At 52.5% G+C, this 12,846-nt stretch overlaps 1 protein-coding gene across 4 annotated transcripts in view; it reads left to right on the top strand.

Annotated features, from left to right (window-relative positions):
* The first annotated feature begins 6,399 nt into the window (after positions 1-6,399).
* The window catches only part of ipo4 (importin 4), a 172,442-nt gene continuing 165,995 nt past the window's right edge, over positions 6,400-12,846 (top strand). For 3 of the 4 annotated variants that reach the window (XM_068014130.1, XM_068014131.1, XM_068014129.1), the window contains exon 1: positions 6,401-6,661. In XM_068014130.1, the coding sequence (XP_067870231.1) occupies positions 6,596-6,661 (66 nt within the window). In that variant the 5' untranslated portion in view covers positions 6,401-6,595. Of the gene's footprint in view, positions 6,662-12,846 lie in introns of all 4 variants that reach the window. The other variant, XM_068014132.1, reaches the window with a different exon arrangement.

The following is a 12,846-nucleotide window of genomic DNA, read 5'->3' as shown; positions in this document are numbered from 1 at the left end:
ACACTGGGAGCACCGTGTACAGTTCCAGTCTCCATATCACACTCAGAGCACCGTGTACAGTTCCAGTCTCCATATCACACTCGGAGCACTGTGTACAGTTCCGGTCTGCATATCACACTGGGAGCACTGTGTACAGTTCCGGTCTCCATATCACACTCGGAGCACTGTGTACAGTTCCAGTCTCCATATCACACTGGGAGCACTGTGTACAGTTCCGGTCTCCATATCACACTCGGAGCACTGTGTACAGTTCCGGTCTCCATATCACACTCGGAGCACTGTGTACAGTTCCGGTCTGCATATCACACTGGGAGCACTGTGTACAGTTCCGGTCTCCATATCACACTCGGAGCACTGTGTACAGTTCCGGTCTGCATATCACACTGGGAGCACTGTGTACAGTTCCAGTCTCCATATCACACTCGGAGCACTGTGTACAGTTCCAGTCTCCATATCACACTCGGAGCACTGTGTACAGTTCCAGTCTCCATATCACACTCGGAGCACTGTGTACAGTTCCGGTCTCCATATCACACTCGGAGCACTGTGTACAGTTCCGGTCTGCATATCACACTGGGAGCACTGTGTACAGTTCCAGTCTCCATATCACACTGGGAGCACTGTGTACAGTTCCGGTCTCCATATCACACTCGGAGCACTGTGTACAGTTCCAGTCTCCATATCACACTGGGAGCACTGTGTACAGTTCCGGTCTCCATATCACACTCGGAGCACTGTGTACAGTTCCGGTCTCCATATCACACTCGGAGCACTGTGTACAGTTCCGGTCTCCATATCACACTCGGAGCACTGTGTACAGTTCCGGTCTCCATATCACACTCGGAGCACTGTGTACAGTTCCGGTCTCCATATCACACTCGGAGCACTGTGTACAGTTCCAGTCTCCATATCACACTCGGAGCACCGTGTACAGTTCCAGTCTCCATATCACACTCGGAGCACCGTGTACAGTTCCTGTCTCCATATCACACTGGGAGCACCGTGTACAGTTCCTGTCTCCATATCACACTGGGAGCACCGTGTACAGTTCCTGTCTCCATATCACACTGGGAGCACCGTGTACAGTTCCTGTCTCCATATCACACTGGGAGCACCGTGTACAGTTCCTGTCTCCATATCACACTGGGAGCACCGTGTACAGTTCCTGTCTCCATATCACACTGGGAGCACCGTGTACAGTTCCTGTCTCCATATCACACTGGGAGCACCGTGTATAGTTCCTGTCTCCATATCACACTGGGAGCACTGTGTACAGTTCCAGTCTCCATATCACACTGGGAGCACTGTGTACAGTTCCAGTCTCCATATCACACTGGGAGCACTGTGTACAGTTCCAGTCTCCATATCACACTGGGAGCACTGTGTACAGTTCCTGTCTCCATATCACACTGGGAGCACTGTGTACAGTTCCAGTCTCCATATCACACTGGGAGCACTGTGTACAGTTCCAGTCTCCATATCACACTGGGAGCACTGTGTACAGTTCCTGTCTCCATATCACACTGGGAGCACTGTGTACAGTTCAAGTCTCCATATCACACTGGGAGCACTGTGTACAGTTCCTGTCGCCATATCACACTGGGAGCACCGTGTACAGTTCCTGTCTCCATATCACACTTGGAGCACTGTGTACAGTTCCTGTCTCCATATCACACTCAGAGCACCGTGTACAGTTCCAGTCTCCATATCACACTGGGAGCACTGTGTACAGTTCCGGTCTCCATATCACACTCGGAGCACTGTGTACAGTTCCGGTCTCCATATCACACTCGGAGCACTGTGTACAGTTCCGGTCTCCATATCACACTCGGAGCACTGTGTACAGTTCCGGTCTCCATATCACACTCGGAGCACTGTGTACAGTTCCGGTCTGCATATCACACTGGGAGCACTGTGTACAGTTCCGGTCTGCATATCACACTCGGAGCACTGTGTACAGTTCCGGTCTGCATATCACACTGGGAGCACTGTGTACAGTTCCGGTCTGCATATCACACTCGGAGCACTGTGTACAGTTCCAGTCTCCACATCACACTCGGAGCACTGTGTACAGTTCCGGTCTGCATATCACACTCGGAGCACTGTGTACAGTTCCGGTCTCCATATCACACTCGGAGCACTGTGTACAGTTCCGGTCTCCATATCACACTCGGAGCACTGTGTACAGTTCCAGTCTCCATATCACACTGGGAGCACTGTGTACAGTTCCGGTCTCCATATCACACTCGGAGCACTGTGTACAGTTCCAGTCTCCATATCACACTGGGAGCACTGTGTACAGTTCCGGTCTCCATATCACACTCGGAGCACTGTGTACAGTTCCGGTCTGCATATCACACTGGGAGCACTGTGTACAGTTCCAGTCTCCATATCACACTGGGAGCACTGTGTACAGTTCCGGTCTCCATATCACACTCGGAGCACTGTGTACAGTTCCGGTCTCCATATCACACTCGGAGCACTGTGTACAGTTCCGGTCTCCATATCACACTGGGAGCACTGTGTACAGTTCCGGTCTCCATATCACACTCGGAGCACCGTGTACAGTTCCAGTCTCCATATCACACTGGGAGCACCGTGTACAGTTCCGGTCTCCATATCACACTCGGAGCACTGTGTACAGTTCCAGTCTCCATATCACACTGGGAGCACTGTGTACAGTTCCAGTCTCCATATCACACTGGGAGCACTGTGTACAATTCCAGTCTCCATATCACACTGGGAGCACTGTGTACAGTTCCAGTCTCCATATCACACTTGGGGCACTGTGTACAGTTCCAGTCTGCATATCACACTGGGAGCACCGTGTACAGTTCCGGTCTCCATATCACACTCGGAGCACCGTGTACAGTTCCAGTCTCCATATCACACTGGGAGCACTGTGTACAGTTCCAGTCTCCATATCACACTGGGAGCACTGTGTACAGTTCCGGTCTCCATATCACACTGGGAGCACTGTGTACAGTTCCAGTCTCCATATCACACTGGGAGCACTGTGTACAGTTCCGGTCTCCATATCACACTGGGAGCACTGTGTACAGTTCCAGTCTCCATATCACACTGGGAGCACTGTGTACAGTTCCAGTCTCCATATCACACTGGGAGCACTGTGTACAGTTCCGGTCTCCATATCACACTCGGAGCACCGTGTACAGTTCCGGTCTCCATATCACACTGGGAGCACTGTGTACAGTTCCAGTCTCCATATCACACTGGGAGCACTGTGTACAGTTCCAGTCTCCATATCACACTGGGAGCACTGTGTACAGTTCCAGTCTCCATATCACACTGGGAGCACTGTGTACAGTTCCAGTCTCCATATCACACTGGGAGCACTGTGTACAGTTCCAGTCTCCATATCACACTGGGAGCACTGTGTACAGTTCCAGTCTCCATATCACACTGGGAGCACTGTGTACAGTTCCAGTCTCCATATCACACTGGGAGCACTGTGTACAGTTCCAGTCTCCATATCACACTGGGAGCACTGTGTACAGTTCCAGTCTCCATATCACACTGGGAGCACTGTGTACAGTTCCTGTCTCCATATCACACTGGGAGCACTGTGTACAGTTCCAGTCTCCATATCACACTGGGAGCACTGTGTACAGTTCCAGTCTCCATATCACACTGGGAGCACTGTGTACAGTTCCTGTCTCCATATCACACTGGGAGCACTGTGTACAGTTCAAGTCTCCATATCACACTGGGAGCACTGTGTACAGTTCCTGTCGCCATATCACACTGGGAGCACCGTGTACAGTTCCTGTCTCCATATCACACTCGGAGCACTGTGTACAGTTCCTGTCTCCATATCACACTCAGAGCACCGTGTACAGTTCCAGTCTCCATATCACACTGGGAGCACTGTGTACAGTTCCGGTCTCCATATCACACTCGGAGCACTGTGTACAGTTCCGGTCTCCATATCACACTCGGAGCACTGTGTACAGTTCCGGTCTCCATATCACACTCGGAGCACTGTGTACAGTTCCGGTCTCCATATCACACTCGGAGCACTGTGTACAGTTCCGGTCTGCATATCACACTGGGAGCACTGTGTACAGTTCCGGTCTGCATATCACACTCGGAGCACTGTGTACAGTTCCGGTCTGCATATCACACTGGGAGCACTGTGTACAGTTCCGGTCTGCATATCACACTCGGAGCACTGTGTACAGTTCCAGTCTCCACATCACACTCGGAGCACTGTGTACAGTTCCGGTCTGCATATCACACTCGGAGCACTGTGTACAGTTCCGGTCTCCATATCACACTCGGAGCACTGTGTACAGTTCCGGTCTCCATATCACACTCGGAGCACTGTGTACAGTTCCAGTCTCCATATCACACTGGGAGCACTGTGTACAGTTCCGGTCTCCATATCACACTCGGAGCACTGTGTACAGTTCCAGTCTCCATATCACACTGGGAGCACTGTGTACAGTTCCGGTCTCCATATCACACTCGGAGCACTGTGTACAGTTCCGGTCTGCATATCACACTGGGAGCACTGTGTACAGTTCCAGTCTCCATATCACACTGGGAGCACTGTGTACAGTTCCGGTCTCCATATCACACTCGGAGCACTGTGTACAGTTCCGGTCTCCATATCACACTCGGAGCACTGTGTACAGTTCCAGTCTCCATATCACACTGGGAGCACTGTGTACAGTTCCGGTCTCCATATCACACTCGGAGCACCGTGTACAGTTCCAGTCTCCATATCACACTGGGAGCACCGTGTACAGTTCCGGTCTCCATATCACACTCGGAGCACTGTGTACAGTTCCAGTCTCCATATCACACTGGGAGCACTGTGTACAGTTCCAGTCTCCATATCACACTGGGAGCACTGTGTACAATTCCAGTCTCCATATCACACTGGGAGCACTGTGTACAGTTCCAGTCTCCATATCACACTTGGGGCACTGTGTACAGTTCCAGTCTGCATATCACACTGGGAGCACCGTGTACAGTTCCAGTCTCCATATCACACTCGGAGCACCGTGTACAGTTCCGGTCTCCATATCACACTGGGAGCACTGTGTACAGTTCCAGTCTCCATATCACACTGGGAGCACTGTGTACAGTTCCGGTCTCCATATCACACTGGGAGCACTGTGTACAGTTCCGGTCTCCATATCACACTGGGAGCACTGTGTACAGTTCCGGTCTCCATATCACACTGGGAGCACTGTGTACAGTTCCGGTCTCCATATCACACTGGGAGCACTGTGTACAGTTCCAGTCTCCATATCACACTGGGAGCACTGTGTACAGTTCCGGTCTCCATATCACACTCGGAGCACCGTGTACAGTTCCAGTCTCCATATCACACTGGGAGCACCGTGTACAGTTCCAGTCTCCATATCACACTGGGAGCACCGTGTACAGTTCCAGTCTCCATATCACACTGGGAGCACTGTGTACAGTTCCAGTCTCCATATCACACTGGGAGCACTGTGTACAGTTCCAGTCTCCATATCACACTGGGAGCACTGTGTACAGTTCCAGTCTCCATATCACACTGGGAGCACTGTGTACAGTTCCAGTCTCCATATCACACTGGGAGCACTGTGTACAGTTCCAGTCTCCATATCACACTGGGAGCACTGTGTACAGTTCCAGTCTCCATATCACACTGGGAGCACTGTGTACAGTTCCAGTCTCCATATCACACTGGGAGCACTGTGTACAGTTCCAGTCTCCATATCACACTGGGAGCACTGTGTACAGTTCCAGTCTCCATATCACACTGGGAGCACTGTGTACAGTTCCAGTCTCCATATCACACTGGGAGCACTGTGTACAGTTCCAGTCTCCATATCACACTGGGAGCACTGTGTACAGTTCCAGTCTCCATATCACACTGGGAGCACTGTGTACAGTTCCAGTCTCCATATCACACTGGGAGCACTGTGTACAGTTCCAGTCTGCATATCACACTAGGGGGCGCGGCTTAGGTGCTCATCCCAGTCACCGAGGGGCGGGGCTGACGCGGTCCTCCCGGCCACGGAGGGGCGGGGCTGACGCGGTCAACTCAGTCACCGAGGGGTGGGGCTGAAGCGGTCCTCCCGACCATAAAGGGGCGGGGCTGATGTTGTCCTCCCGGCCACGGAGGGGCGCGGCTGAGGCGCTCATCCCAGCCACCGAGGGGCGGGGCTGACGCGGTCCTCCGGGCCACCGAGGGGCGGGGCTGACGCGGTCCTCCGGGCCACCGAGGGGCGGGGCTGACGCGGTCCTCCGGGCCACCGAGGGGCGGGGCTGACGCGGTCCTCCGGGCCACCGAGGGGGCGGGGCTGACGCGGTCCTCCCTGCCACGGAGGGGGCGGGGCTGACGCGGTCCTCCCAGCCACGGAGGGGGCGGGGCTGACGCGGTCCTCCCAGCCACGGGGCGGCGCTCCGGCCCGCCAGATGCTCTCGCCGTGTCGGACGGCGCCTCCTGGGTGAAGCTTCTAACGGCTGTCAATCGGCGGGGCAAGCACATTGCCGGCGAGAGAGTGAACGGACAGACGGAAGAAAGAGCGGCGGGTCTGAGAGGAACGGAGAAAAAAAACACCAAGAAACGGGGATGGCAGAGATCCTGGAGAAGATTCTGAACAACTTGCTGGAGCCCGACACGGCGCTTATCCAGCAGGTGGGTGGATGGGGGAGAGGGTGGGTGAGTAAGGAATGTCCTGAAGGGAGCGGCCGGGCCGGGGCCAGTGGGGAAAGGCCCATCCCCCACTCAGCGGGGCCGTTGGCTCGGGCGCTCGAGCGCGCCAACCGTTAGGCGGCTCGCGAGCTTTTTCAAACAGCGGCGCGTGCTGGCTCGGGCTGGGCGCCCATCACCCCGGGGGAGGGGCGGGGCGGGGCGAGCTGTCAATCCCTGGGGCGGGGCTAAAGCTGAACTCACTGGGGGCGGGGTTAATTGCTTCCAATGGGGCGGAGCTAGAACAAGGCACTGAGGGGGCGGGGTTATGGACAACCAATGGGGCGGGGCGAAAGCTGAACGCACGGAGGGGGCGGTGTTATGGACCATCACTGGGGCGGGGCTAAAGCAGAACGCAGTGGGGTCGGGGTTATGGTCTATCAGTCGGGCGGGGCTAAAGGGTAACGCACTGAGGGGGCGGGGTTATGGACAACCAATGGGGCGACAGCGGCACAGGGGGCTGGGCTAATGCGTCACGCATTCAGGGGCGGGGTTTCAGGACAATCACGGGGCGGGAATAAAACGGTATGGACTGAGGGGGCGGGACTAAAGCGGCACGCACACGGGGGCAGAACGAAAACGTCACTGGGGTGGGGTCTGAGGACATTCTGGGGGGGGGCTTTAGCGTCACGCACTGAGGAGGCGTGGCTTTGGAACCATCACGGAGCGGGGCTAAAGTGGAACGTAGTGAGGTGGTGGGGAGTGACGTCAGTTACTGGGCCGGGGCGAAAGTTCATGAGTAAAGCGTGAAGGAGGGTGTCCCTGACAGTGTTGTTAACGGGCACTTTTTTTATTCATTCATGGGATGAGGGCGTCACTGGCCAGGCCAGCATTTATTGCCCAACCCTAACAGCGCTTGAGAAGGTGGTGGTGAGCTGCCTTCTTGAACCGCTGCAATCCATGTTGGGTAGGTACACCCACAGTGCTGTTCTGGGAGTTCCAGGATTTTGACCCAGCGACAGTGAAGCAACGGCGATATAGTTCCAAGTGAGGATGGTGTGTGACTTAGAGGGGAAGTTGCAGGTGGTGGTGTACCCATGCATCTGCTGCTCTTGTCCTTCTAGGTGGTAGAGGTCGCGGGTTTGGAAGGTGCTGTGGAAGGAGCGTTGGTGCATCTTGTAGATGGTACACACTGCTGCCTCTGTACATCGGTGGTGGAGGGAGTGAATGTTTGTGATGGGGTGCCAATCAAGCGGGCTACTTTGTCCTGGATGGTATTGAACTTCTTGAATGTTGTTGGAGCTGCACCCTTCCAGGCAAGTGGAGAGTATTCCATCATACTCCTGACTTGTGCCTCGTAGATGGTGGACAGGCTTTGGCGAGTCAGGAGGTGAGTTACTCGCCACAGGATTCCTAGCCTCTGACCTGCTCTTGTAGCCACGGTATTTATATGGCTACTCCAGTTCAGTTTCTGGTCAATGGTAGCCCCTAGGATGTTGATAGTGGGGGATTCAGCGATGGTAATGCCGTTGAATGTCAAGGGGAGATGGTTAGTTTATCTCTTGTTGGAGATGGTCATTGCCTGGCACTTGTGTGGGGCGAATGTTACTTGTCACTTAACGGCTCAAGCCTAGATATTGTCCAGGTCTTGCTGCATTTCTACACGGACTGCTTCAGTATCTGAGGAGTCACGAATGGTGCTGAACATTGTGCAATCATCAGCGAACATCCCCACATCTGACCTTATGATTGAAGGAAGGTCATTGATGAAGCAGCTGAAGATGGTTAGGCCTAGGACACTACCCTGAGGAACTCCTGCAGTGATGTCCTGGAGCTCAGATGATTGACCTCGAACAACCATAACCATCTTCCTTTGCGTTACGTATGACTCCAGCCAGCGGAGGGTTTTCCCCTGTTTCCCATTGACCTCATTTTTCTAGGGCTCCTTGCTGCCATACTCGGTCAAATGCTGCCTTGATTTCAAGGGCAGTCATTCTCACCTCACCTCTTGAGTTCAGCTCTTTTGGCCATATTTGAACCAAGGCTGTAATGAGGTCAGGAACTGAGTGGCCCTGGCGGAACCCAAACTGAGCGTCACTGTGCAGGTTATTGCTAAGCAAGTGCTGCTTGATGGCTCTGTTGATAACACCTTCCATCACTTTGCTGATGATTGAGAGTAGGCTGATGGGGCGGTAATTGGCCGAGTTCGACTTGTCCTGCTTTTTGTGTACAGGACATACCTGGACAATTTTCCACATTGCAGGGTAGATGCCGGTGTTGTAGCTGTACTGGAACAGCTTGGCTCGGGGCGCAACAAGTTCTGGAGCACAGGTCTTCAGTCCGGAATATTGTCAGGGCCCATAGCCTTTGCAGTATCCAGGGCCTTTAGTCGTTTCTTGATATCACGCAGAGTGAATCGAATTGGCTGAAGTCTGGTATCTCTTTCCCATTAAGCACGGTGGTAGTGCCACACAACATGAAGGACGGTATCCTCAATGTGAAGGCGGGACTTTTCCTCCACAACGACGGTGTGGTGGTCACTCCTACCAATACTGTCATGGACAGATGCATCTACGACAGGCAGATTGGTGATGACGAGGTCAAGTATGTTTTCCCCTCTTGTTGGTTCCCTCACCACCTGCTGCAAACCCAGTCTAGCAGTTATGTCCTTTAGGGCTCGGTCAGTAGTGGTGCTACTGGTGCTAAGTAGTTGGACATTTAAGTCCCCCACCCAGAGTACATTCTGATCCCTTGCCACCCTCATTGCTTCCTCCAAGTGCTGTTCAACATGGAGAAGTACTGACTCATCAGCTGAGGGAGGGCGGTAGGTGGTAATCAGCAGGAGGTTTCCTTGTCCATGTTTGACCTGATGCCATGAGACTTCATGGGGTCCAGAGTCGATGTTGAGGACTCCCAGGGCAACTCCCTCCCTACTGTATACCACTGTGCCGCCACCTCTGCTGGGTCTGTCCTGCCGCTGGGACATGACATAACCGGGGATGGCGATGGCAGTGTCTGGGACATTGTCTGTCAGGTATGATTCCGTGTGTATGACTATGTCAGGCTGTTGCTTGACTAGTCTGTGGGACAGCTCTCCCAACTTTGGCACAAGCCGTCAGATGTTAATAAGGAGGACTTTGCAGGGTCGACAGGGCTGGGTTTGCCGTTGTCGTTTCCGGTGCCTAGGTCGATGCCGGATGGTCCGTCCGGTTTCATTGCTTTTTATTGACTTCGTAGCAGTTAGATACAACTGAGTGGCTTGCCAGGTCATTTCAGAGGGCATGTAAGAGTCAGCCATGTTGCTGTGGGTCTGGAATCACATGTAGGCCAGACCAGATAAGGACAGCAGATTTCCTTCCCTAAAGGACATTAGTGAACCAGATGGGTGTTTACAACAATTGACAATGGTTTCATGGCCAACATTAGACTAGCTTTTTAATTACAGATTTATTAATTTAATTCATATTCCACCTTCTGCTGTGGTGGGATTTGAACCCATGTCCCCAGAGCAATACCCTGGGTCTCTGGGTTACTAGTCCACTGACACTACCACTACGCCACCGCCTCCCCTTGCTTAGCAATAACATGCTCACTGTTGCTCAGTTTGGGTTCTTTCAGGACCACCCAGCTCCTGACCTCATTACAGCTTTTGTCCAAACATGGAGAAAAGAGCTGAACTCCAGAGGTAATGTGAGATTGACTGCCCTTGACATCAAGGCAGCATTTGACTGAGTATGGCATCGAGGAACCCTAGCAAAACTGGAGTCAATGGGAATTGGGAAAAGCTCTCTGCTGGTTGGAGTCGTGTCTAGTGGACAGGAAGATGGTTGTTGATGGAGGTCAATCCTCTAAGCTCCAGGTCATCACTGCAGGAGTTCCTCAGGGTAGTGTCCTAGGCCCAACCATCTTCAGCTGCTTCATCAATGACCTTCCTTCAATCATAAGGTCAGAGGTGGGGATGTTCACTGATGATTACACAATGTTCAGCACCATTCGTGACTCCTCAGATACTGAAGCAGTCCGTGTAGAAATGCAGCAAGACCTGGACAATATCCAGGCTTGAGCTGTTAAGTGACAAGTAACATTTACGCCTCACAAGTGCCAGGCATGACCATCTCCAACAGGAGAGAATCTGACCATCTCCCCATGACATTCGATTGCTGAATTCCCCACTATCAACATCCTGGGGGTTACCATTGACCAGTAACTGAACTGGAGTAGCCATATAAATACTGTGGCTACTGAGCAGGTCAGAGGCTCGGAATCCTCCAGTGAGTAACTCACCTCCTGTCTCCCCAAAGCCTGTCCACCATCTACAAGGCACAAGTCAGGAGTGTGATGGAATAATCTCCACTTCCCTATTTGGGTGCAGCTCCAACAACATTCAAGAAGCTTGACACCATCCAGAACAAAGCAGCCCACTTGATTGGCACCCCACTCACAAACATTCACTCCCTCCACCACTGACGCACAGTGGCAGCAGTGTGTACCATCTACAAGATGCACTGCAGCAATGCACCAAGGTTCTTTCGACAGCACCTTCCAAACCCGCGACCTCTACCAACTAGAAGGACAAGGACAGCAGATGCATGGGAACTTCGCCATCTGCAAGTTCCCCTCCAAGTCACACACCATCCTGACTTGGAACTATATCTCCGTTCCTTCACTGTTGCTGGGTCAAAATCCTGGAACTCCAGGATGTACCTACCCCACATGGACTGCAGCGATTCAAGAAGGCAGCTCACCACCACCTTCTCAAGGGCAATTAGGGATGGGCAATAAATGCTGGCCTGGCCAGCGATGCCCACATCCCATGAATGAATACATTTTTTAAAAAGCAGCATGCAGTGAGGGGGCGGTGTCTGATGACAATCACTGGGGTGGGCTAGAGTGCCAAGCACAACTGGGCAGGGGAGGGGTTGCCAGTCACAAAGGAGGTGGTGAAGTAGTTACTGAAATGGGCGGGGCAAGGGAGGGGGCTGGCTGTGAATCAGAGTTGTCTATGACACAGAAGGAGGCCATTCGGCCCATCGAGTCCATGCAATCTCTTTAAGGAGCTATGCAGTCAGTCCCACTCCCCTGCTCGATCCCTGTAGCCCTGCAATTCTATTTATCTCAGGTGGTCATCGAATTTCCTCTTGAAGTCATTCATCGTCTTCTCTTCCACCACCCTCGTGGGCAGTGAATGCCAGGTGATTAACACCCGCTGTGTTTAAAAAAAAGTGCTTCCTCATATTCCCCCTGCATCTTTTGCCCAAAACTTTCAATCTGTGTCCCCTAGTCCTTGTACCACTTGTTAATGGGAACAGTTTTTCCTTGTCGAATTTATCTAAACCTGTCATATTCTTGTACACCTCGAACAAATCTCTCCTCAATCTCCTTTATTCAAAGGAGGACAAACCTAGCTTTTCCAACCTAACATTGTAGCTAAAATCATCCATCCCTGGAACCATTCTGGTAAATAATCTCTGTACCCTCTCAAGGACCCTCACATCCTTCCTGGTGACCAGAAATTAACACACTGCTCCATTTAGGGCCTAACCAGAGCTTTATAAAGGTTCAGCATAACTTCCCTGCTTTTGTACTCAATGCATCTATTTATGAAGCCCAAGATCCCATAAGCTTTACTCTCAATATATCCTGCCACCTTCAAAGATCGTTGCACAGCTCTCCCAGGTCTCTCTGTTTCTGCACATACTTTAGAACTGTGCCAATAACAATATGTTGTCTCGCCCTATTCCTTCTGCCAAAATGCATCACCTCATACTTGACAGTATTAAAGTTACTGAGGGGCAGCATTGAGGACAATCACTGGAGTGAGGCTGAGTTATAATTACTGAACTGGGCGGGGCAGCAGTGTGGTCTGGCTGTCAGTCACTGGGGATAGGATCTAGGACATCACAGGGGTGGGACTAACTGGCATGCACTGAACTGGGTGGGGCATGGGAATGGCATGGCTGTCAGTCACTGAGAAGGCAGAATCTGAGGACAATTAAGGGGATGGTACTAACCACCAAACACTGAACTGGGTTGGGTGTGGCTATCAATCACTGAAGGGCTGGCGTCTGAGTTCGATCACAGAACTGGGGTCTGGGGACTAAGGAAATTGGATGAGGAGAGGGAGTAAGCCAGTTGGCCCTCCCAACCTGCCCCATCATTCAATAAGATCACAGTTGACCTACCTAATTCTA

This window comes from Heterodontus francisci, chromosome 34 (genome assembly GCF_036365525.1).
Source record: "Heterodontus francisci isolate sHetFra1 chromosome 34, sHetFra1.hap1, whole genome shotgun sequence".
NCBI lineage: Eukaryota > Metazoa > Chordata > Chondrichthyes > Heterodontiformes > Heterodontidae > Heterodontus > Heterodontus francisci.
This window is presented reverse-complemented; position numbering and strand designations above follow the sequence as displayed.